This window comes from Nannobrachium achirus (genome assembly GCF_963921795.1).
Source record: "Nannobrachium achirus genome assembly, chromosome: 3".
In the NCBI taxonomy this organism is placed as follows: Eukaryota; Metazoa; Chordata; class Actinopteri; order Myctophiformes; family Myctophidae; genus Nannobrachium; species Nannobrachium achirus.
In genome coordinates, this window is record NC_137812.1 from 73,503,075 (window position 1) to 73,530,266 (window position 27,192).

The 27,192-nt window shown below is 42.9% G+C and overlaps 1 protein-coding gene across 1 annotated transcript in view; it reads left to right on the forward strand.

Moving 5' to 3' along the window:
• Positions 1 to 1,999: 1,999 nt before the first annotated feature.
• LOC308282441 (atlastin-2-like) overlaps positions 2,000 to 27,192 on the forward strand; it is a gene marked incomplete at both ends in the record, with an annotated part of 38,041 nt that continues 12,848 nt past the window's right edge. Inside the window, 10 exons of the mRNA XM_080722786.1 lie at positions 2,000 to 2,057; positions 4,192 to 4,481; positions 7,709 to 7,840; positions 9,203 to 9,307; positions 12,786 to 12,836; positions 16,555 to 16,611; positions 18,841 to 18,933; positions 19,343 to 19,481; positions 23,384 to 23,511; positions 27,109 to 27,165. Of these exons, the coding sequence (XP_080578912.1) occupies positions 2,000 to 2,057; positions 4,192 to 4,481; positions 7,709 to 7,840; positions 9,203 to 9,307; positions 12,786 to 12,836; positions 16,555 to 16,611; positions 18,841 to 18,933; positions 19,343 to 19,481; positions 23,384 to 23,511; positions 27,109 to 27,165 (1,110 nt within the window). The remainder of the gene's footprint in view (positions 2,058 to 4,191; positions 4,482 to 7,708; positions 7,841 to 9,202; positions 9,308 to 12,785; positions 12,837 to 16,554; positions 16,612 to 18,840; positions 18,934 to 19,342; positions 19,482 to 23,383; positions 23,512 to 27,108; positions 27,166 to 27,192) is intronic.

Consider the following 27,192-nt stretch of genomic DNA (forward strand, 5'->3'; position numbering starts at 1 on the left):
TATCTCAGCTACTGCACCATTCAATGACCTGAATACACGCGACAGATTCCCATTCAGTGCATTGATTGCGGCCGTCAGATCGCAGTTACTATCAAAACCTCCACCGGCTGTCAGTCTGTCACGTCACGGCTGTCAGTCTGTCACTACACGTCACACTTTTCTCCTACTCATATCTCCGCCACCGTTGCCCCTTTCAAATCTTTCGACACTGCTCCTACAGATTTTGCCCTAAAATCACGCAAAGCGGTACACAGTATCTCTAAAGTCATGTCATCAACATGGATCTGTCCCATTTCCCAAATTCCCTCCTGATTGGCTACCATTGCCTTCTAAAGTTTGTTTATGCGACCTGACGGTCGCTTATATCTCCCGATTTAGGGAGTCTACTGGTATCCTTCGAAATGGGTGCAGCGCTCCACACCATCTGAGAGAGTCTAGACTCTGGTTTAGACTCATCACTAAACCATTTTTATTTATTGTTTTTAGCCCAATGAACAAAAACAAATGCTTGCAATGGATTCAGAATAATTAAAAACACCTAGTTAGACCGGCCCTCACATCCCACTTAAAGCATATTTTTTGGGAGTGATTTTTTCCCTTATAGTAGGCTATAGTGTATAGTAAGTGAATGAGACCCAGAATTACCCTAGCTGTCAAAGATTTTCCTAGGGATGTTGAATTTCAATCTTTGTTAGATATTTTACTAGACACCTTTACGAACAAGAAATTGTCCGGACACGAAAATAAAATATTCATTCGTTCATTCACATACTGACGTGCCTGCCAAAAGGAAATCTACATCTTATCCTGTGTTTCATAAACAACTATTCATAATATTGGCATTTGACACTTAATCTATCATAAAACTACTACTGCTAATAATAATGATAGTAATGATGCTGTTTTTGTTTATAGAGAAGCCATGATATTGCAGTATAGGACACTGACGAATCCCTTATATTGAATACAGATTTATTAAATTAATAATCCCTTATAATAAAGACACAATAGAAATGTTGTATTAAACCCTCTTATATAATACATATTAAATGAAGAAACCCTTGCAATGGATATAGCCTATAGAAATGTTTTATTAAATAAAGAATGTCTCATAATAAATACAGTGTAATAAATGAAGAATGCCTCAATAAATACACATTAGATGAAGAGTGGAATGAGGAAATGATTAAAATTACATCATAGGAACACATGCTGGCCAGAGTGAATGGAATGGGAAAAAAATGAAAATGATATGGGATAGATTTCTGATGTATATCATGAACCTTTGATGAAGATGTGAAAGGGGTTTGATTGATTGAAGACTATTAGAAGTTTGCATAGAAAAAAGTACCGTTTCATGACGGTACAGTTCACTGGTACAAGGTCTACTAAAAGGAGATCCTTGGCTTATTTGCACAGGAAACCACTTATTAGTGTAAGCATCTCATTTAACATTCAACGACAGACAGATAGAACACAGTATAGGGCTACTATGCAGTAGATATAGTCCTACTTTTTATTTTTAATGTTATATTTCTGTTTGGAATATCTTGGACTGACTGTCTTTTGATTTGTTCTGCAATGTACCATAACCACACTTTGTTAAGAAAAATAAAAAACATTTTAATTACAAAAATAACAATGATATATAATAATAAATACATAGTGTACATTACATGAAGAATGCCTCATAATAAATATATAGCATATTAAAAGGAGAATGCCTCATACATAAATAACAATACATTATGTATATTACATATTAAATAAGGGATGCTTCCTGTGGAACCCAGATGGTTCCTGTGGAAATAAGCCTCGGCTTTCTAGGATCTCCTTTTAGTTGACCTTGTACCAGTGATTTGTACTGTCATGAAACTGTACTTTTTTCTATTGCAAACTTCTAATAAATTCTTCAATCAAAAAAAAAAAAGAAAAAAATGCTTGACATTGTGCTGGGTGTCGTCAGTGACGTCACCGGTGGGCAGCCAGATGAATCAAGATGGCGGCGGAGGAGAGCAGCTTGAAGCATCGTAAACACAGCCTGCTGCTTAATGACGGTAAAACACATCAATTAATCACTCATTAAGATGTCAAATCATTAATTTAATAAATCTCATTTCACAACAAAGGCACAGCCCGGAAGCCGTCCATTTCTCCAGGCGTCACCAGATGCTGTGTAACGTTATGTGGGAGATGCAACCTGCCGCGATACACCCAAACCGGTGACCCGTCGAATCGAGTCGCGCGTTCCCTTTTTTCCCCCCCATGTCACGGGTTTCAAAACACATTACTATTGTTATTGACTTTTATCTAATGCAAGAGCCGTGAAATTAAATAATAGCCGTTATTCCGTTTAAAACATGGCTAATACTCCCCCTGGAGGCGCAGCATTCCATGGGTCACCGGTGTGGGTGTGTCACCATTGAGCTAAATGATGGAATCCTCTGTCTGTGTGTGTGCGTGCGTGCGTGCGTGTGCGCGCTGCTACACTGCTGTTAATTGAAATAATATTTTAACATTAATGAACACACATCAGAGAAAAATATTACATATTAGAAACATAGCCTATATTTATTTAATTCAATGTAGCATTTATAATGATATGGCTATCAGGTATATCCAAATAAGGCTTATTACTAACCATTGGTGGAAAGTATGATACATTTACTTAAGTTTGTATTTTAATACAATGTTGAGGTACTTTTACGTTTTACAACAATATATATGTATTGCTTTTAATTTTAATTATTTATACTTTCACTCTCAGAGGTAAATATTGTGTGGTTTTTTATACAGCTGTAGTTACTACCCCTGGAGAGAAATAGGGGAGGGTCATGCCTTTCTAATTTTAGTCCAAGGGAGGGTCAGCTGATTTCATTTGAGTTCAATGGAGGGACATGCAAGATTTTATTAATAAAATAGTTGCGACTGAAGGTCGCAGTATACCATGAGAAATGCCGCTGCTTGTCTCCGTCTGTCTGCCTGTTCAGTCCTTCAGTCCGTACACATTTTTACAGTCTATTGGTTCCCTTGTCACTGTGACATCACTCTGACATCATGCTCGGATGTCACTGTGATGTCAGGGGAACCACTCTTAACAGAATGGGTTTGCTGCTCTGACATCACGCTCTCTCTTCATGTCCCTTTTATGCCCATAGTCGACAATGTGTTGTCAGAACATGCCCATATATGGGCATTCCCAGATCACGCTTGCAAATTAATTACGTCCTTGTCTGTTCTATGCCCATATATGGAGATCCTTGTCCCGATGCGGCATATCTGGGAATGCCCATATTTGGTAATTCACATATATGGGCATGTTCTGCCAATCTCAACAGGCACTGTTGAGATTGGGTAACCGGTCCGATATACATCACTGGCCAGATTGCCAAGTATTGGTGCGCATTTCACCCTGAGGCGTCTTACTTGTATATTGTAATGATCCCAGGAACCGGAGGCAGAGACGTAATCCACAGTTTAGGGTTAAATTTATCAGAGGTACTTTAATTTCCAACATGAGATATTTTCTTTTCAACAATGGCCATCATCTTGGCCCATTTGACAGTGGAGAAACACAATTGCTTTGATGCACGTAACATTAACGAGCGTCAATGAGCATCAGCTGGACACACACACCTGCCTTCTGTAGTGCTCTAAACTGAAAGTGACACGTTATTAATGATTCTTGTGATGATGGTAAACTTACATTTCATGTAAAAAAAAGCAACAAAAAATTGTTGCTTTGCAGACTTAGATTATTGTGACCGTCAGGTCGCAGTTACTATCAAAACCTCCACCAGCTGTAAGTCTGTCCGCCAGTCTGTCCGTCGCGTCACACTTTTCCCCAACTCATATCTCCGCAACCGTTGCCCCGATCCATGCCGAATTTTGCACACACACTCCTTGGCTGCCAAACCACAACCTCCACCACATGGCCCTCTTCTAGCGCCACCATGAGGCAGATTCTTGCAAAACACATTTTTGGACAATGCTCCTACAGCTTTTGCCCTAAAATCACGCAAAGCGGTACACAGTGTCTCTACAGTCATGTCATCAACATGCATCTGTCACATTTCCCATATTCCCTCCCTATTGGCTACCATTGCCTTCTAAAGTTTGTGTATGCGACCTGACGGTCGCTTTTCTTACTGTTTTTTATTACAAAACATCAATTCTTCTTCTCCCCCACAGGAGGTTGTCGGTACCAAACCCCGGCGGCCTCCAAGACTAAGAGTCCGGAGGAGGAGGAGCTTGATGATGACGACGAGGAGGCGGGGCTTGAGGCGGGCCGTCCCGTGCAGATCGTGGTGTCATTGGACGAGGACCAGCACGCCTTCTCATTGGACGAGCAGGCCCTGGAGCTCCTCCTCCTGCGCGATGACATCAGAGACCTGGGCGTGGTCGTGGTGGCGGTGGCCGGAGCCTTCCGCAAAGGAAAGAGCTTCCTGTTGGACTTTATGCTGCGATACATGTACAACCAGGTACTTCCTGTTTCCTGTTACCACTAGGTACTTCCTGTTTCCTGTTACGACCAAGGTACTTCCTGTTTCCTGTTACGACCAGGTACTTCCTGTTTCCTGTTACAACCAAGGTACTTCCTGTTAGACTTAATGCTGCGATACATGTACAACCAGGTACTTCCTGTTTCTTGTTACAACCAGGTACTGTCGCGAGGCGACCGCAGTTTTCCCGGTGAACCTGCGCGCAACGGTGGGGGCCAATGGGCAAGGAGGGTTGCAAGCTTATGAGAAACAACTAAAATAAGACCTTAAAACCTAGCGAAAACAGTTGTGTGCATTAGTGCAAGATGACGATAAAGGAAATCATTAAATGGAAAACAATACATTAACTTCTAAAAAGCCTACTAGGCTTCATGGCGAAAACAGTCGTGTGCATTAGCGCAAGATAGATGAGGATAAAGGAAATCATTAAATGGAAAACATTAAATTCATTTCTGAAAATGCTTCTAAGCCTACACTAGCCTCCAAGTAAAACTAGTGGAACCGCGAACTTGCCACACGTGAATAATTGTGGTTGTAAAGAATAACACAGACAATATACATTTCTAGTAGTGGGAAGAAAAGGTTATATCATCATGGCCCCAAATAACTTTTACATATCTTGGCGACGAGTCTCTTCTGAAATCGGCAAGTTTCCTGTTTCCTGTTACAACCAGGTACTTCCTATTTCCTGTTACAACCAGGTACTTCCTGTTAGACTTAATGCTGCGATACATGTACAAGCAGGTACTTAATTTCTTCGTATTTCTTATAATATTGGAATATTTGGCCCATTGATGAGTTGACCTACTGCTTATTCCATGAACTATATATCTCCCAAGAATCGCATTTTATCAGTGGATGGACAATCTGATCATTTGCTTCCTATTTTGGAAACGGCTGGATGGCAACGCAACTTGTGTGTCTCTGTCTGTCATGGGAGAACTGCAAGAAGTGACAGTGTTATTGTTTGTTACCATTTTGTACAGCATGACTTTCGCTGACAACTGTGAAAAATGTATTATTCTTATACAGTATTTGTATATTAATAGGAATATGGTAGGTGTAGCCCACCTACGCTATCCCATCGCTGTGTGCTGTATTTTAACATCAGTCATAATGGTGGTACTTTTAGAGACAGATATTTTCTGAGGTGGTATTGGGTGCAAAAAAGTTGAGAAGCACTGCACCAAGTGCCGCGCTGCGAGCTTGTAGATCTGCTTTTTTTGTCTTCTTTTTTTTAAATCGATAAAATGTGTGCAAGTCTTTGAATATATCGACCCGATTCTATAAACTTCTTCTAAAATCCTTCCTCTAAATCAGTGGGTCTCAAACTTTTTCGTGTCAAGGACCCCCATAATTACATGTATTTGGCCACGGAGTCATAGAGTGGAGCCCATAAGCCTATCACTTTAACACTATTTGTTGCGGTCAAAAGTGTTTTTATTTTTCATGAATGTGTTACTAGTTGTCATTACAAACACAGCCATGCTTTGGTTGTCCCACACAAGCCATCACACTCTGCTAAACACTAAACAGATGATATGCTTTTATGTGCCAAGTCCCGGAAAAGATGCCCTGTGATTGGCCAGCCCAGTACAGTCACTTTGATTGGCAGTTGTGCCGAATGCTCACCCCATACCATGATCTATGAGTTTGTGGGACAACCAAGGCATGGATGTGTTTGTAATGACAACTAGTAAAACATTCATGAAAACTGAACTTTTGAACACAACAAATAGGGTAAAAGCGAATAAGCGATAGGCTTATAAGCTCCACTCTGTGCTATGAGAGCTGCTGGGTTCTGCTGGGGAAACTGGACAACAGGGGCATTTCTGCCTAATAGACCCCATGGACAGTCATTTTGGATCAATATAAGTAGGAGAATGAGGCAATGAGCCTAGAAGTGATTTAGGTTGTCCTTTAAAGGGTAGATTTAGCTGGTGTTTGTTCATGAATGCTAGCCTGTATCTTGCAGAGTGAACCCAGCCTCACGGTTTAGCTTAAATAAAGGAAGTGTTTCATCCTATGGAAGGAATGTCTGTCATGAGTTCTACTGAGCACTAAAGAGGATTTGGAGATCTAATGCTGCGCTCACATTACCACACACACGCACGCACGCACGCACACACGCACGCACGCACGCACGCACGCACGCACGCACGCACGCACGCACGCACGCACGCACGCACGCACGCACACACACACACACACACACACACACACACACACACACACACACACACACACACACACACACACACTACAAGAGCTTTATTGTTTTAGTATTGCATTGGTTTGTCAACTTCTGGCCAGGGGACCATCAGCGGTCCAACTCCCTACATGTCTGTAACTCTGAGAGTGTACAAATGGAACCAAATGGACCTTACAGGTTTGTAACTCTGAGAGTGTACAAATGGAACCAAATGGACCTTACAGGTTTGTAACTCTGAGAGTGTACACATGGAACCAAATGGGCCCTTGCAGGTCTGTAACTCTGAGAGTGTACAAATGGAACCAAATGGACCCTTACGGGTCTGTAACTCTGAGAGTGTACAAATGGAACCAAATGGACCCTTACGGGTCTGTAACTCTGAGAGTGTACAAATGGAACCAAATGGACCCTTACATGTCTGTAACTCTGAGAGTGTACAAATGGAACCAAATGGACCCTTACAGGTCCCCTTAGCTGAGAGAGAGAGAGAGAGATGAAGCAGGGACCACCGTCACAACATGTTGGTTAAAAGTGTGTTGTTAGACTTTTAACCACTTTACTTTATACGCTTTGGCTCAGTACTTGGTCTGCTCTTTTCCCCTGTACACCAAACCTTTTTGCTGAAAATAGTCGATCTTGTAGATCTGCTCTTTATCGGCTAGTGTTCCCCCCAGAATATGGATGCGAGGAGTTAATTTATTAATGTAAAATAAAAATAAATAAAGGATTTCTCTGAGGACCCCCTAGGGGTGGCGGACCCCCTCCCCTGTTGAAGACCCCTGCTCTAGCGAAATTGATTTGAATTGAACGGAGCAAAGACAACGTTTTTACAATGCATCGAAGGGACTTAAATGTTGCCTCTGCTTTTCCTTTCACAAATCCCAACCTGTGTGTGTGTGTGTGTGTGTGTGTGTGTGTGTGTGTGTCTGTGTGTCTGTGTCTGTGTGTGTGTGTGTGTGTGTGTGTGTGTGTGTGTGTGTGTGTGTCTCTCCAGTCCTCCTGGTGGCTAGGGGGCGACGGTGAGCCCCTGACAGGCTTCAGGTGGCGTGGCGGCTGTGAGAGGGAGACCACGGGCATCATGGCCTGGAGCCACGTGTTCGTGGTGGAGAGACCCGACCGCAGCAAGGTCAGAGGTCACACTGAATGTTTACTGTCTCCATGGAGACACTTCCTGTTTACTGTCTGTCTCCATGGAGACACTTCCTGTTTGCTGTCACCCATTAACACAGTGGTTCTCAACCTGTGGTTATTGGTTATTTTGGGGGGTCCCCAGATGATTAACTTAATGCGCAACATTGTTTTCTCACTCAACAGTAAACAAACCAACATAAAGTTTAAGTGTATAGAGGGTATCTAAACATTTCTAAAGTGACAATTTAAGCACTTGTTAATACCTCTAAAATGACAAATTAAACATTTGCCAAATTGTCAAATATCAGAGCCAGCAATTGTGAAAATAGCAGAGCTACATGCTCACAACGCCTCGTTGTGAGCATGTAGCTCTGCTATGTTTACAACAGAACAATATGTAATGCCTCAACTCTTAGTGCTCGTCAGGGTGGGGTGTTCCCAGTTAAAATATGATTATTTTGGTGGTCTCGGCCTGAAAAGGTTGAGAACCACTTTCGCTGGATTTGCCGGAAATTTCTAAATGTCATTTATGATCTGAGACAGCATTCATTTTAAGACCATCAGCGAGATCCAACGTCATGTCATTCTTTTCACCGTATCATCATCGGTCGTTGTTTACTCACCAGCGAATTGTCTCAGCTCTGCATTGGCATATAGTGGGGATTTTGGCCGAGGCATCTTCCCCCCCGTGCGCTTCGCGTGCACGATCCGTGCACATCGATGTGGGTGCATGTGATCATTTCCGTATGTACAGACAGTCCATGTCAACTTTTTTCTGAGTGAGATCCCCTCGGACAGCAGCTAAGCTAACGCTAGCGTCTATACAGTAAGTCTATGGGAAATGGCTAATCTGCCCCGGAAAGCAACCAAAAGCAATTCAATTCAAAGGAGCTTTATTGGCATGAGAAAACATACGTTTACATTGCCAAAGCACTTCCGGTTCAAGCGCAGATACAACGATACGTTTGGATAAGCCGATCAAGAGACGGAGAAGGGGTAACAATAGGTTTTGTTTTTTTCGATCATTGATTTCGTTTTTTAATGATCTAGTATGATAAATTCCGGTCCGGCTAATTCAAGTACTAAAGAAGTCCGGTTTAATCCGGTTGGCATTGATTTCGGCTGAGAAAGAGTTAATACTGGTTTTCAGGTTGTAGTACTGCTAATCGACACACAGGGGGCGGTGATGTCATGTTGTATTGTGTGTTGTGTATTTCAGGTTGCAGTACTACTCATTGACACACAGGGGGCAGTAATGTCATGTTGTATTGTGTGTTGTGTGTTTCAGGTTGCAGTACTACTCATTGACACACAGGGGGCAGTAATGTCATGTTGTATTGTGTGTTGTGTGTTTCAGGTTGCAGTACTACTCATTGACACACAGGGGGCGTTCGACAGCCAGTCCACCATCAGAGATTGTGCCACGCTATTCGCTCTGAGCACCATGACCAGTTCTGTGATGGTAAAATACAGATGAGTTTATTTAACCCATTTAGGGTTAGGGTTATTGAATGCTTTAACTATTGAAAAATAGCAGATATACAAGCTCACAGCGCGGCACCGAGTGCCGCGCTGTGAGCTTGTATATCTGCTATTTTTGAAAAAGTCGTGAAAATGTGTGCAAATCTTTGAATATATGCCTTTTTTAAGCAAACGTTTGTAACTCAAATTTTGCTTCTGGGGGGTCCCTGGAACTAGATATTTTGAGATGCGGGTCTGTGGCCATGAAAAGGTTTGAGAACCACTGACATAGTAGTCTCTCAAGAACAGACTAACTGAGCTCCAGTTAAGTGAAAAGGACCTTTTCTTTGACCATAGCTGGCCAGATTGCTGAACATAGAAACATAGGGTTTTTCAAAAAACCTTAGAAGGATTCAAAAGACACTTATAGAATCGGGTCAAAATTCAAATTTTCAAGATTTTTCAAAAATAGCAGATCTACAAGCTCACAGCGTGGCCCGATATTTTTCAATAGTTAAAGCATAAAATAATAATACACAGTACTGTGTACCCGTTCTGAATGGGTTAATAACGCTTGTTAAATGGTGCATTTATATTTATATAGTGTCTTTATCCAAAGCTCTTTACATAAGCCCCTTTTCCACTGACATGGCCCAACACCACACCACTCCACACCGCCCACTTGTGCCAGGTTGTCCTCTACAAAGACCTGGGTAGAGTGGTGTGAAAGTAGTACTAAACGTGGTACTAAAAAGTATCCACTCTAGAGTAGGTCTGAGCTGGGCCAAACAGGGTCAAACAAACACTCACTGACTTTTCATTTAGACCACCAGGAGTTGTAATAGTGTATTATTATATTGATCATAGTTGTAATACATTATGATCATTTATAGTGTATTATAATCACAGTTATAATCCATTATAGTGTATTATAATTAGATTAGTTGTAATACATTTTAACACATTATATTGTGTTATAATCACAGTTAAAATGGTCAATTTGTTTCTTACTAATAGGGTTACTTTTGTGTAATGGAAAATGTCGATATGTTTGTGTGGTGTGGAGTGGTGTAGTGTTGTGTAGTGTGGTTCTAATGCTGCGGTCTAAAGGGGGCTTTAGGTTGTGCATTACATTCACCCATTCACACACACACACATTGATTACATTCACCCATTCACCCATTCACACACACACATTCATTACATTCACCCATTCACACACACATTGATTACATTCACCCATTCACACACAAATTCATCACATTCACCTATTCACACACACATTCACACACTGATGTCAGAGGAAACCATGCTTGGCACCAACCTGCTCATCAGGAGCAGTTAGGGGTTCAGAGTCTTGATAATTAACACCGACCTGCTCATCAGGAGCAGTTAGGGGTTCAGAGTCTTGATAATTAACACCAACCTGCTCATCAGGAGCAGTTAGGGGTTCAGAGTCTTGATAATTAACACCAACCTGCTCATCAGGAGCAGTTAGGGGTTCAGAGTCTTGATAATTAACACCAACCTGCTCATCAGGAGCAGTTAGGGGTTCAGAGTCTTGATAATTAACACCAACCTGCTCATCAGGAGCAGTTAGGGGTTCAGAGTCTTGATAATTAACACCAACCTGCTCATCAGGAGCAGTTAGGGGTTCAGAGTCTTGCTCAAGGACTCTTCAACACTAACTCTGGGGGAGCCCGGGATCCAACTGGGAACCCTTCAGGAACCCTCTGTGTTTATTTTAATCCATATTTAGCCATAACCATAAAAGGTAGACTCCTCCTCCGGCTCTGGGGCGTCTGTAAGAGAGGCTCTGGGGCGTCTGTAAGAGAGGCTCTGGGGCGTCTGTAAGAGAGGCTCTGGGGCGTCAGTAAGAGAGGCTCTGGGGCGTCAGTAAGAGAGGCTCTGGGGCGTCTGTAAGAGAGGCTCTGGGGCGTCTGTAAGAGAGGCTCTGGGGCGTCTGTAAGAGAGGCTCTGGGGCGTCTGTAAGAGAGGCTCTGGGGCGTCTGTAAGAGAGGCTCTGGGGCGTCTGTAAGAGAGGCTCTGGGGCGTCTGTAAGAGAGGCAAGGCTCTGGGGCGTCAGTAAGAGAGGCTCTGGGGCGTCTGTAAGAGAGGCTCTGGGGCGTCTGTAAGAGAGGCTCTGGGGCGTCTGTAAGAGAGGCTCTGGGGCGTCTGTAAGAAAGGCTCTGGGGTGTCTGTAAGAGAGGCTCTGGGGCGTCTGTAAGAAAGGCTCTGGGGCGTCTGTAAGAGAGGCTCTGGGGCGTCAGTAAGAGAGGCTCTGGGGCGTCAGTAAGAGAGGCTCTGGGGCGTCTGTAAGAGAGGCTCTGGGGCGTCTGTAAGAGAGGCTCTGGGGCGTCTGTAAGAGAGGCTCTGGGGCGTCAGTAAGAGAGGCTCTGGGGCGTCAGTAAGAGAGGCTCTGGGGCGTCAGTAAGAGAGGCTCTGGGGCGTCAGTAAGAGAGGCTCTGGGGCGTCTGTAAGAGAGGCTCTGGGGCGTCTGTAAGAGAGGCTCTGGGGCGTCAGTAAGAGAGGCTCTGGGGCGTCTGTAAGAGAGGCTCTGGGGCGTCTGTAAGAGAGGCTCTGGGGCGTCTGTAAGAGAGGCTCTGGGGCGTCTGTAAGAGAGGCTCTGGGGCGTCTGTAAGAGAGGCTCTGGGGCGTCTGTAAGAGAGGCTCTGGGGCGTCTGTAAGAAAGGCTCTGGGGCGTCTGTAAGAGAGGCAAGGCAACGTGGAAGACAAGCTTCCTTCCACGTTGGTCACAGAAGGGGACGTTCTGTGTCAGTGTTGATTTCGTCGACTAAAACTATGACGAAAAATGTTTGTCGACTGCGTTTCTTTCACTGACGAAAACTAAATAAAAACGAAATAAAAACCAAGCTGTGATGACTAAAACTAAGACTAAATGTATTGTCAATTCCGTCAACAAAATAAAAACTAGACTAAAACGTTAGGGAGGGGACTAGTGGAGAAGAGAGTCATTTTATGTTTGGTTGCTCTCAGGTGTTGCGTGCTGAAAATAGCAGATCTACAAGCTCACAACGCGTTGTGAGCTTGTAGATCGGCTATTTTCAGCACGCAACCAAGTGTAAAGTCAATCATTACAATGCCATCAAGGCCTGCCAAAATACATTTTAGCTGACTAAATCTTATGATATTTAGTCGACTAAAACTAAAACTTTTCAGGTGACTAAAACTACATCAAAATGTGCTGTCAAAAACAACACTGCTTTGGCAATGTAAACGTTTGTCTGCCAACAACGCTCCTTTGGATTGAATTTAAGTCTCGGAAAATACTTTCTGTGATACTCTGATATCGTGCTTCTAATGAGTGTGTGTGTGTGTGTGTGTGTGTGTGTGTGTGTGTGTGTGTGTGTGTGTGTGTGTGTGTGTGTGTGTGTGTGTGTGTGTGTGTGTGTGTGTGTGTGTGTGTGTGTGTGTGTGTGTGTGTGTGTGTGTGCGTGCGTGCGTGTGTGTGTGTACAGGTGTACAATTTGTCTCAGAACGTCCAGGAAGACGACCTGCAACATCTCCAGGTGAGCCACGCCCCCGATGGCGCTTTAGCACGTTAGCACGTTAGCATTACCAGGCCGTTTACCAAGTTATGTTTTTTTGGCTTTTATGCTTTTCTTGACAGGCCGGTAGTGGGTCTATGATGGACCCCTCTGAAACACTAGTGGTGGTCCCCGGTTTACTCATAGTCAGGATGGTGGATGATTACTAGGTGTAACGATACATTTTAATAGCGATTCGATACATATCACGATACATGGTTGACGATACGATACATGGATGATATTTGTTAATTCATGGCGATACGATACGGTTCGATTCAATTATTTAAAATCGATATAGTAACTATTTAGCAAAGAAATTACATCTGTGTGAAAGGTGTGGATAGTGCAGGTTTTTAACAACCTCACTGCCAAAAAAGACGTTTCTATAATAAAAACGTCTTTTTAACTATGGACCTCCCTGCCAGACGTCTTCTGGACGTCTTTTTTAAATAAATAATACAAAAAAATCACACTCGTGTGAACTGAGCGGTGGGGGGGGGGGGGGGGCGTGTGTGTGTGTGTGTGTGTGTGTGTTGCAGTTGATGCAAAGGCCAGGCTAGACTCAACAGCACCTCTCTGGTCACCCAGGGTACTCAGGCTACATACACCAGAGGCTACAGACACACAGACACACACACACACACGGACGGATACACACACGGCCACGCTATGGAGACGGTGTGACCACCGCTCAAAAAAAGTTTTTTGGACCTCCAACAATGTACTAGGCATGATCGCGATCGCGAAATTGCATGTTTAACCCCCATACCAACCCCATCTTTCAAACATGGCAGCCATGTTTGTTTACATTTGAAGAAAACATAAGGGCTGTTTTCTCCTGAATGCCTGAACGGATTTCCAAGCGGATTTTTTTGTTTGAAAGCTGTGAAAAGCATGCACATGCATAGTGCATGATCTGTGCACGAATGTGTGCACCAGCGTGCACACTATTTTTTTAACCCTTTGTTGGCGAAACGGCAATATAAGAGGTCCCACTTTAAATATGGCACCGACTGAGTTAAGGGAAACCTGTATTATTATGGATATCAATAAGTAAACACAGTGATTATCTGCCAAATACATGGACATTGTATATTGACAAACCTGCACCTTGACATGAACCCAGAGATTACACACATTTATCGATAGACCAGTGTAGCTTACAGTTTACAGTTTACAGTTTAGGCATTTAGCAGACGCTTTTAATCCAAAGCAACTTACAATAAGCAGATACAACATCACAATAATAAACAAGATAATATGTCAGTACATTAACAGCAATATAACAATGTAAATGGATATCTATCTAGAGAAAACACAATATAATCAAAGTTCTAAAGAAACCTAAAAAACAAAAACAAATGCTGACTAGCTTCATGTATGGTCATTGATTTTACTGTAGTGCTAAGGGTTTAGGTGGAGTCTGAAAAGGTGAGTCTTCAGTCCACGGCGAAAGGTAGCGAGTGAGTCCGTTGTTCTAAGTGCGACAGGAAGTTTATTCCACAACTTGGGAGCCAAGAGGGCAAACCGTCTCGGACGAGTGGATTTTTGCCCTGGAGTTTTTAGCGAGGGTTCGGTCAGCATCCCTGTGTTGGCTGATCTAAGTGAACGAGTGGGGGTGTAGGGGTTGATCAGGTTTTGGAGGTATGGAGGAGCCATACCTTTGGCTGCTTTGAAGATCAGCATCAGTGTTTTGTATTCCATGCGGGCCGCAACCGGGAGCCAGTGGAGGCTGCGGAGAAGGGGAGAGACATGTGAGAACTTAGGCTGGTTGAAGACCAGTCGTGCCGCGGCATTTTGGATCAGTTGGAGAGGTTTAAGTGCACATGCCGGGAGACCAGTGAGGAGAGAGTTACAATAGTCAAGTTTTGATATGACAGATGTCTGAATGAGGAGCTGCGCTGCCTCCTGGGTGAGGAACGGTCTGATTTTACGGATGTTGTAGAGTGTGAACCTACAGGACCGGGTGACTGATGCAATATGTGCCTTGAATGATAGCTGGCTGTCCAGGACCACACCAAGGTTTCTAGCAGTAGGAACTGAAGTCACCAATGCATTATCTATGGAAATAGTGAGATCTTGCATGGGGCAAGACTTAGCTGGGAAGAAGAGTAGCTCCGTCTTGTCCGGGTTCAGCTTGAGGTGGTGACATCCACTGTGAGATGTCAGCCAGACATGCAGCAATGCGCTCTTCCACCTGGGTGGCAGAAGGGGGGAAGGAAAAAAACAGTTGAGTGTCATCAGCATAGCAGTGATATGATAGATTGTGAGCAGAGATTACAGCACCAAGGGATTTGGTGTACAGGGAGAACAGCAGAGGGCCAAGTACGGATCCCTGGGGGACTCCCGTTTGGAGGGATCGGGGGGATGAAAGCAAACCTTTCCATGAGACCTGGTAGGTCCGGTCCGACAGGTAGGAGGAGAACCACTTTAGTGCCGTCCCGGTGATGCCTAGTTCAGCAAGGGTGTCCAGGAGCAGCTGGTGATTCACTGTGTCGAATGCCGCTGATAGATCCAGAAGAATCAGGACTGCAGAGTGGGATGCAGCCTGGGCAGCATGGAGTGCTTCTGTGACTGCTAGGAGTGCCGTTTCTGTGGAATGGGCCGGTTTAAAACCTGACTGGTTGGGATCCAGCAGGTTGTTCTGTGAGAGATGGAGAGAAAGCTGGATGGAAAGGAAAAGTAATTAAACCCCACCTTTTAATTTTTTCTTCTTAAAAATGCTAAATACAATGCACAAGTAGGTAGTATCGATACAATCGATTCTTTGCACTGCCGATTCGATACGATACAAAATAAAACGATAGGATTTGATTTTAGCTGTTTTCATTTCGATATACTTCGATTTTGTTGTTGTTGTTAAAAACGATATTTATATATATATATATATATATATATATATATTTAGACAGTTACTACATCATTACACCCCTACTGTTACAATATAGAGCTATATAACTGTTGTTGTGACCGTCAGGTCGCAGTTACCATCAAAACCTCCACCGGCTGTCTGTCTGTCTGTCAGTCTGTCAGTCACGTCACACTTTTCCCCTACTCATATCTCTGCCACCGTTGCCCCGATCCATGCCAAACTTTGCACACACACTCCTTGGCTGCCAAACCACAACCTTCACCCTTCATTTCTCACATGGCCCTCTTTTAGTGCCACCATCAGGCCGATTTTTGCAAAACACATTTTTGAACACTGCCGCTACAGATTTTGCCCTAAAATCACGCAAAGCGGTATACAGTATGTCTAGAGTTATGTCATCAACATGGATCTGTCCCATTTAGCACCACCGGTTTTTGCAAAACACATTTTTGGACACTGTTCCCACAGGTTTTGCCCTAAAGTCACGCAAAGCGGTACACTGTATGTCTAGAGTCATGTCATCAACATGGATCTATACATGTGACCTGACGGTCGCTTATCTCCCGATTAGGGAGTCTTACTGGTTTTAACTAAAGTAAATCACTGCCCCTTTTAAAAATATGATAAATGTGTTCTTTTCTGCAGCTCTTTACAGAGTAATGTGTGTGTGTGTGTGTGTGTGTGTGTGTGCGTGTGCGTGTGCGTGTGCGCGTGCGTGTGCGCGTGCGCGCGTGCGGGTGCGTGTGCGTGTGCGTGTGCGTGTGCGCGGGTGTGTGTGTGTGTGTGTGTGTGTGTGTGTGTGTGTGTGTGCGCGTGCGTGTGTAGCTCTTCACAGAGTACGGCAGACTGGCGATGGAGGAGGTCTATGAGAAACCATTCCAGGTACTGAACTGTGAGCTTTGAGCTTTTTTTAATTCATGATCCGATTCCTATTGCCTGAACCTGCTGTGGTTTAGAGACCAGAGTGAAAATATATTGTTTAACTGTGTTAAAGGAGTCATCCAGACCAAAACACATATACCTCTTCATACCTGCTTTAGTCGATTTTTTTCATAGCTGCCCCTGTTGCTAGGTTTTGGCTGCCCCTGTTGCTAGATTTCGTGGGCTCTCTAACACAGTGGATTGTCCTTAGGCTAGTGCAGTCATTTCTTGAGCTTCAAAGTTAGTTTTTTTTTTATTGGATTGTGTTTACACAACGTCCTGAGACGAACCACACCGCTGTTTTGACCTCACAGGGACCCTTACTTGTCAAACAGACCCCTCCCTCCCCTCCCTTTCTAGCCTCTCCTCTCCCTGCTCTGGTGCAGAACAGAAGCAGTTTGACAAGTAAGGGTGCCTGTGAGGTCAAAACAGCGGCTTGGTTGTCTCAGGACGTTGTGTAAACACAATCCAATAAAAAAATACTAACTTTGAAGCAAAAAAAATACCCGCACTAGCCTAAGGACAATCCACTGTGTTAGTTATGAGAGAGCCCGCGAAATCTAGCAACAGGGGCAGTTATGAAAAAAATCGACTAAAGCAGGTATGAAGGGGTATGATAAAAGGCAGATTTAACCCTATATGTGTTTTGGTCTGGATGACTCCTTTAATATTGTAAAGTATAAATTATTGTTATAGTTAGTGTTAATATCGTACAGTATTGATCATATTGATCCTTACAATAGTGTTGTGGTTATAGACCGTAAAGAATATGGACGCTGGGAACCTTTTCTATCAGAGCAAAAAATAAGCTGTTTTTTGCCCTTGTATGGACCAGAGGAATGCTACTGCTATATTTATACCCTGCTTTAATGTCAATTATAACATAAATGGGACCATATTTTCACAATATCCATATCATGGTTCTGGGGTGCACTCATAAAAAAAAAGGTTGAATCCACAAAACTAGCGTCATTTGTATTGTGGACCCATTTCTACTATACTGTAGCGCTACTTTGATTCCTTTGTATCCTTTGAAAACGCTGTGATGAATTCAGAGAAACGGTACTAAAAAGGCATATAAAACAGACTATTTTATTAATAAAACATTGTATGACCCGCCCATTGGGCTCAAATAAAATTAGCTGACCCTCCCTTGGACTAAAATGAGAAAGGCATGACCCTCCCCTATTTCCCTCCATGGGTACCTCTCTTTAAAAAAATGTTTGCTCCCTAGGGTAAGAAAATCAAATGTAAACGTTCTGGGAAAATGAATGGAATCCTATGGAGAACATGTTGCTTCTGGTACCAGAACAGCGCAACTAGCGGCCAATCATAGGAACTTTCAGTTCTGTGTTTGTTTCATTTTAAATCCGGACAACTGTGCCCCCTAGTGGTGGTACAGTAGTAGTACAGTATTGATCCTTCCAGATGCTGATGTTTCTGATCAGAGATTGCATATTCTGAGAACGTTAGCCAAACATAGCAGATCTACAAGCTCACAATGGCGTTGTGAGCTTGTAGATTGGGTATTTTTGTCAAAGAAGTTTGGTGTAGAGGGGAAAAAGAGCAGACTAAGTACAGAGTGAAAGTTCAAGTTTATTAAGTATTGACGGTTCAAGTGGTTAAATATCTGAAAACACAAATTGACATAAATCCAAAATACACTGATGATTGTGCTGTCAAACGATGAAACTATATGGAATCTATGAACAGGTTCATCTCTCGGTCTCAACTAAGGGGTCCTTGACGCGTGATTACGGCTCCAACTGGGAAAGATGGATGGAAACGGCATAGAGCGCTCGTTTTCACAGTTATTGTCCACGACATTGCAAGCGGCGCGAAGGCCAGCGGACCTTGGTCCTGCTCTTCGCCCCCGAGCGCCGCAGGCGCGAGTGGCCGCGAAGAGCCGTGGTGAATGCAATCGTTACGGCCTGGGCAAGCGCACGATAAACGCCATGATAATTGGGTTTTGGTGCACCTCGCGCGGTCCAAGTGACTACAACGGAGCGCTCCCTACGTCCGGTCCAGCCAATCACAAGCTTCAAAAATGAGTCCGGGGCGTGGTTATCCATCTTTCCCAGTTGGACCTGTAATCACGCGTCCTTGACCTGAAAACATGACCCCTGTTGTATTGTATTGAGTGGTTGTGTGGTGGTGTTAGTAAAGTATTGATGATATTGATCTTTCCAGACGCTGATGTTTCTGATCAGAGACTGGAGTTATCCTTATGAACACCCCTACGGTCTGGAGGGAGGGGCCAGCTTCCTGGAGAAGAGATTACAGGTAATAGATTACTTTACACATTACTTTACACATTACTTTACACATTACTTTACACATTACTTTACACATTACTTTACACATTGGACGAACCAGATGCATTGATATATAAGTGATTTTAGCACAAGTGCTAATTCTCATCACCTGTCCACAGGAGGCTTTTCTATTTTACAATAATCAAATCTAACACCCAGTCAAGTACAGTAAACATTAATACTAATCTAAAACCCAGTCAAGTACAAAACCAATAATACTAATCTAAAACCCAGTCAAGTACAAACAAGTATAATATGCATTTACTAATAGAGACTAACATACCACAATCTGACCCATCAGCTTGTGGGACATATTGTAAGTCGCTCTGGATTGAGTGCGTCTGCTAATTGCCTGTGCGTGTGTGTGTCTGTCTCAGGTGAAACAGAACCAACACGAGGAGCTTCAGAACGTTCGTAAACACATCACTTCCTGTTTCTCCAACATCAGCTGCTTCCTGCTGCCACACCCGGGGTTAAAGGTCGCCACCAACCCACACTTTGACGGCAGACTACGAGGTAAAAGCACTCAAACCAGAGGTCCCACGGTCAGGACATTCCTAGAAATATTTAGAAATTAGAAAAATATGTTTCCAGTACTGGGAACGTTTTGGAATTGATCAAGGGTCCTGGAAGGTCCTGGAAAAAATAGCTGTGCATTGTCTTTGGTTATTGATTTTGTTAATACCTCTAAAATGACAAATGAAACATTGGCCAAATTGTCAAATTTTAGAGTCAGAAATTGTGTAAATAGCCAATCTACATGCAAACAACGCGGTGAGCATGTAGATCAGCTATTTTCACCATGAAACCGTGTTAAACAAAATTCCTCAACTCTTAGTGCTCGTCAGGGAGCCAGGGTCCCCAGTTAAAATATGATTATTTCGGGGGTCACTGTCTTTGGGCATTGCGCATAGGAGTAAGCGACTCGTTATTGAGCTGAATTATTGTTATATAGTCCTGGAAATCGGGTTAAATATTCTGGAAAAGTTTTGGAAATGAATTGGTAAAAACGTGTAGGAACCCTGTCAAACTGTAGAGGTAAAAATACTCACACTGTAGAGGTAAAAAATACTCACACTGTAGAGGTAAAAATACTCACACTGTAGAGGTAAAAAATACTCACAAAGTAGTCAAAGCAGCCAAAGGTACGGCTCCTCCATACCTCCAAAACCTGATCAACCCCTACAACCCCACCCGTTCACTCAGATCAGCCATCACAGGGATGCTGACAGAACCCTCGCTAAAAACCCCAGGGCAAAAATCCACTCTTCCTAGACAATTTGCCCTCCTGGACCCCAAACTGTGGAATAAACTCCCTGTCGCGCTTAAACTACAGACTAACTGCCTAGTCTTGCATAGCCAGACAACTATTCCACAATCTCTGAATGCTATATAGAGTCTGGAACGGCAGCTCCCGAATGGCGAGTATCGGAAGTAGCCAGTGCTGCACTGAACTGTAGTCCCATTGGAAACATAACAGAAGCACACTCGCACAGACAGAGTCATTTGAGCGGCATATTATTCTTGTAATGGGTGTATAGTTTGAGAAAACCTGTCCAAGGGAGCGGTTGCGTCACATCCGCTCTATCTCGCACTCATTGGGTGCGTTCGGAAACCCGCACCGTGTGTGTGCTCGGTGTAGTGAGTGCAGTGGGCGTGTCGTTGTATAGTGCGTTCAGTGTGGCTTATTTACGAACGACCAGTTTTAAGAGGCAGCTGTGTGCTTTTTCAGTAGCCTAAACTTTCTGAAAAGCAGCAGTTGCTAAGTATGCTAACGTAACGTTGCTATTGAAAGGAGATGTCATTCATAACATTGGCACACCTGCTGTTAGTTTACACGTTAATGTGTGTGAAACTATCAAGGCCAAACGACCAATTAAGCTCCAAATGCTGCATTTTGCGGTAATGTCCGCCATTGTTCACAGCTGAGAAGCGTTCGAGACATGGCTATGAAAACCAACCAATCAGAACACCGAACCACCGCACCACACCGCCTAACCCCATCCTCTGAGTAGGGTTGGTGAGTGCGTGCACTCAACACACCAGTGCGCCGCGCACTGGATTTCCGAACGACAACGCACCAAGTGCACCGAATAAACGAACGACAACATGGCACACCAGTGCGTTGAGTGCGCATTTCCGAACGCGCCCAGGGTTTCTATTTCCGTGCCCCAGACTGTTGACGGGAGCATTTGCAAATCGCGGAGGCAACAGTCTGGCCATGCGAGACGACTCACTCACAAGCTTCCACTTTGGTCTGAAGTAGAGATGTTACCGATCAATTGGCAATGGATCGGATCGGGCCGATCAAAGCATGATCGGCGATAATCGGTGGTTTAGATCAAAAGGTAAATTCACCGATCCGATCGGATCGGTGCATCTGATCAACCAGCCGTTCAGTATGCCCACTTGAGGCCATTTTGGGGTATTGATTTCCACAGTGCTGAAGGAATAATTAGTTACTGCTATGATAATAAATATATAGTAATGCTGGTAAATATATAAATGAATTCATGAGTGAATGAATGAAATAAAGTTAAAACATTAACATTTAGAAAATATAAATAATAACTTGATCGGATCGGTGATTGATCGGGATCGGGTGATCAAACTTTTGTGATCGGTGCTCGGTGATCGGTTCCAAAAAACCTGATCGGACCATCCCTAGTCTGAAGCCCATAGCACTTACCGTAGCACTGGCCTACCGCCAATGACCACACATGAAAGACCAATGACCACACATGAAAGACCAATGACCATACATGAAAGACCAATGACCATACATGAAAGACCAATGACCATACATGAAAGACCAATGACCATACATGAAAGACCAATGACCATACATGAAAGACCAATGACCATACATGAAAGACCAATGACCATACATGAAAGACCAATGACCATACATGAAAGACCAATGACCAGACATGAAAGACCAATGACCATACATGAAAGACCAATGACCATACATGAAAGACCAATGACCATACATGAAAGACCAATGACCATACATGAAAGACCAATGACCATACATGAAAGACCAATGACCAGACATGAAAGACCAATGACCATACATGAAAGACCAATGACCAAACATGAAAGACCAATGACCATACATGAAAGACCAATGACCATACATGAAAGACCAATGACCAGACATGAAAGCTAGATAGCATTTGTAGTTTATATATAAAGTTTACTGATTAGGTGCTTGGTCTACCGGCGTCATTTTGTCTAGATCAGGGGTCTTCAACAGGGGGTCCGCGACCCCTAGGGGGTCCGCAGAGGTACTGCAGGGGGTCCGCGAAATTATTGCTTGAAAAAAAAAAAGATTTCAAAAAATGTGTTTTTTTTTGTTTTTTTTTCATTTTCCACATTTATGTTAAAAAATAAATCATGATTCTATCCATTTTGAATAGCTTGAATACATGATTACTATGCAATTGACAGATTGTTGATATAATTGACATTTGTTCTCAGTTAATAAGTAGTATGTTTAGAACTGGTAGTGGTACGGCCCACGCTGCTCGCTGTAACTTGTACTTGTTTAAATAAAAAATATGTCGTAGCCCCGACCCCCCCACCCTACGAGGTGGTAGGGGGTCCCTGCTCCATCTCCCCATCAGTTTGGGGGTCCCCGGCCTGAAAACGTTGAAGACCCCTGGTCTAGATTGATATTTCTATGCATGTGATGCATTGATGTTGATGTATTGATGTATTACCTTGCTTATTGTAAGTCGCTCTGGATTAAGAGAGTCTGCTAAATGCCTACATTGTAAATTGTAAACTTTAAGAACCAACTGAAAGTTTTTATTAGTATTATTTATTTACTATCAGAACCGTCACAGCTTGTCATTTCTTACCGGACGGGTAACGCCCGACACTGTGGTTCCCCTGACACGTCACTGTGACATCACAGGTGACATCACAGTGATGTCAGATACTCAGAGCAGGGATCTCCATATATGGGCATAAAAAGGATTGTATGCCAGATGAGGCTCTGTTAGGAGAACCACACTAGCAGAATCCATATATGGCCCTTAGGCGTCTTACTGGTTAATATATAATTAAAGTATAATTAACATATTATTATATCCTCAGATATTGCCGAGGATTTTAAAACCCACCTGAAGGTTTTAATTAGTATCATATTAATGTATAATTAAAGTATAATTAAAGTGTAATTAAAGTATAATTAAAATATTATTTTTTATAATTCTCAGATATTGACGAGGACTTTAAAACCCACCTGAAGGTTTTAATTAGTATAATTAAAGTATAATTAAAGTATTATTATTATTATATCCTCAGATATTGACGAGGATTTTAAAACCCACCTAAAGGTTTTAATTAGTATTATTAATGTATAATTAAAGTATAATTAAAGTATAATTAACATATTATTATATCCTCAGATATTGACGAGGATTTTAAAACCCACCTGAAGGTTTTAATTCCTACTCTATTGTCACCTGACAACCTGGTGGAGAAACAGATCAACGGACACAAGATCACCTGCCAGGACCTTCTGCACTACTTTAAGGTAGGTTTATCTACCTGCCAGGACCTTCTGCACTACTTTAAGGTAGGTTTATCTACCTGTCAGGACCTGCTGCACTACTTTAAGGTAGGTTTATCTACCTGCCAGGACCTTCTGCACTACTTTAAGGTAGGTTTATCTACCTGCCAGGACCTTCTGCACTACTTTAAGGTAGGTTTATCTACCTGTCAGGACCTGCTGCACTACTTTAAGGTAGGTTTATCTACCTGTCAGGACCTGCTGCACTACTTTAAGGTAGGTTTATCTACCTGTCAGGACCTGCTGCACTACTTTAAGGTAGGTTTATCTACCTGTCAGGACCTTTAAAGTAAGTGTATCTACCTGTCAGGACCTTTAAAATAAGTTTATCTACCTGTCAGGACCTTTAAAGTAAGTGTATCTACCTGTCAGGACCTTTAAAATAAGTTTATCTACCTGTCAGGACCTTTAAAGTAAGTGTATCTACCTGTCAGGACCTTTAAAGTAAGTTTATCTATTGTCAGGACCTTTAAAGTAAGTTTATCTACCTGTCAGGACCTCCTCCACTACTTTAACCCTAAGTCCGATTAAAAAAAACAAGAGAAAAAAAGCCTTAAAAACTAGAGATGGACATCGGTATCGGCCGGTATCGAAAATCGGCCGGTATTATATAAAATCGGCCTCAATCGGTGACCGGCCGGTCCTAACGTAATTTCCGGTTTTCCGCCGATCAAAAATGACACGCATTCGCAGTACGCAACATGTGGCTCAACGCGCGCTGACCAAAACAAAGCAGCAGCGAAGCTAACTCTAACAGACTCATGAAGAAAACATGTCGCAGATTTGGACTTATTTCACTGTGTGCCAGGATGATCCAAAACTCGCTCTTTGCATTGATATTACCCGTTCGCTCAAATAAATAACTCCATCTCATTACAGTACATCTGAACAAAAGCAACGATGCGAGCTGAACGGGGCTATAGTGTTCCGTCTATCTCTCTCGCTCTCTCTCCCCGTCCCTCCCTCCCTCCACACACACTCTGACTCTCACACCCACAACGAACAGCAGCTCGTGGTGGCTGGCTGCGTGAGTTTAGTCGAAAACAGCTGATCTACAAGGCATACAAACTCACATCATGCTAAAGAATGGCCAGATTAATGCACACGCTTTATGTGCTGCAAAAGTGCTGAAATCTATAGCAAAGGCTGCCGAAGAAGCGCTAAAAATGTCCGTGAAGCGTCTATTTTATTTGCCGTGCGAATCGTCTATTTTACGTGCTATCAACAGTGATTTTCCGATGTTTCCTCCCTGTTGGTAGCCAGCCACACATATCCCAAATATTGCGCTACATAAATGCATGTAATCATGAGCAGCATGAGTGTCCACTGTAGCCTGCTTGTTTAGCGTCCTGTGCTAAGATAAACATTTCTCTGAGTCTGATCTCTGATCACCCAATGTTGCCAGGTTTTGTTTTTGAGAGAGAAACAAGCAACCAGGGGGGTTGCTTGTTGATACTAATGACAGTATAAAAACAGAAAGGATTGCCAAGCCAATTTCACCAGCATATTAATAACAATGATAATAATAATAGTTAAATAGCACCAGCTTTCATTTTTCAAGTACAAACATTGCACTAGATTGAGTTCAAGTTTTATTTTCTTAAGTTAACTCAGTGCTGCTTAAAAAATTGTTGATTGTGACATTGAAAGTCAACTATTCCAGTGTTTAACTGGGGTACTACGAGTACCCCTGGTGATACCCAGAGGTACTGCATGGGATACTGAAGAAATTACATGGTAGAATACCAGCCAACTGAGATGTGTTTTTGAATTTTGTTGATCAGTTGATGATTGGTTGTTGATTACTAGTTATTGACATGAAAACTGACTGAATCTTATTGTCAGTGTTGAAAATAAATCTGCTCAGGATGCACTGTTTGAAACTCACTCCATTTCTTATTTGTGATGTTATATTGTTGAACAGGGGTGTTATGCATATAGCCTACCCAGTGATTGCGCTAGGATTTTTAACTGCCGGTCACCGTGACCGGCATGATTAAAATTTACCGGACATCTGAAGAATATACCGGACATAATCATTTTAATGCATACATTACAAGCAGGTGCACAAACAGCCAATAGCAACAGTTAAAGTATTAGGCCTACTGCATAGTTGGGACTGAAAACGAATTGAATGAAAAAGTATAGGCTAAAAAGAAAAAAACGCTTCAATCTTGCATAAGGGAATTAATTATATTGGACTAATCGCGCTGTTCGCGCAGGCTGTCTGCATGTGGCACACGCACACTGCTTTCACAACAACGTCTTTCTGTTGCATCATGTTTCATGCCAACAATACAATACCATGTCTTGACTTCAGAATAATGAAAAGGTTGATATTCATCTGGCCAGCAATTAATCCAATACTCACTGTCGAGTGGTGACAGTCCATGTTATGCAACTTTGGGAGAGTTGAAAAGGCTTTGTTCTTCCTACTGTCTCCACTCCATCTCCTCTCCTCATAACTTCAATCAAGTGTATAATGTTTGTTTATGGGTTGATTGCTGACCGTGCGTGCATTCCTTAATTCCCATGGCTTTACATGCTGTGCGTGCATCGCAAACTGACACTGAAATGAGCGAGCGAGAGAGAGAAAGAGAGAGAGAGAGAACGGGGGAGCGCGCGGGCGAGCGAGCGAGAGAGAGAGAGAGAGAGAGAGAGAGAGAGAAAGAGCGAGAGAGAGAGAGAGAGAGAGAGAGAGAGAGAGAGAGAGAGAGAGGCAGGCAGCCTGCGCATGAGGAGCAGACGGCGATAATGATAAATGACCATTGGTTTTTCAATCGGTCAGGATGTCCGGGAGGAATTTTATTTTTCGGTCTTGGCCATAAAAAATCGGTCAAATCCGGCAATTCCCGGTCTAACGCAATCTCTGAGCCTACCATAGTTGTGGTTTTAATTGCAGTTATATAAGCAAAATGTTGTCTGGGAAAGGGAGTACTTGGATAAAAAAATCATGGAAAGGGTACTCAAGCCAAAAAATATATGGTGTATTGTATAATTATTGTTCTTTCTTAGATAGAAAATCGGTATCGGAAAAATCGGTATCGGCAGATCAGAATTTAATAAAACCGGAAATCGTAATCGGCCAAGAATTTTGCAATCGGTCCATCTCTATTAAAAACCTATGGTCGATTTAAAAATGACCCCCTAAAACATAAGGGTTTTATCTGGAAAACGTATTACTCAGCCTCTGTAGCAGCTAGAAACACAATTCCAAAACTATTTGATAGCTTAAAACTATTTGATAGCTTAAAACTATTTGATAGCTTATATGAGTTTAAAAAGGATCTCAATTGAAACAAGCCATAGGCTTTTTGAGGTGTCATGAAACCTGATTATGCAAACTGCCAATAAAGTAAATAAATGAACATAGCATTTCAATTAATGTTAGATGATACGTGTGTGTGTGTGTGTGTGTGTGTGTGTGTGTGTGTGTGTGTGTGTGTGTGTGTGTGTGTGTGTGTGTGTGTGTGTGTGTGTGTGGGTGTGTGTGTGTGTGTGTGTGTGTGTGTGTGTGTGTGTGTGTGCGCGTGCGCGTGTGCGTGTGCGTGCGTGTTGTAGGCCTACATGAAGATCTACCAGGGGGAGGAGCTTCCACATCCCAAGTCCATGTTACAGGTAGGATGATGATGATGATGATGATGA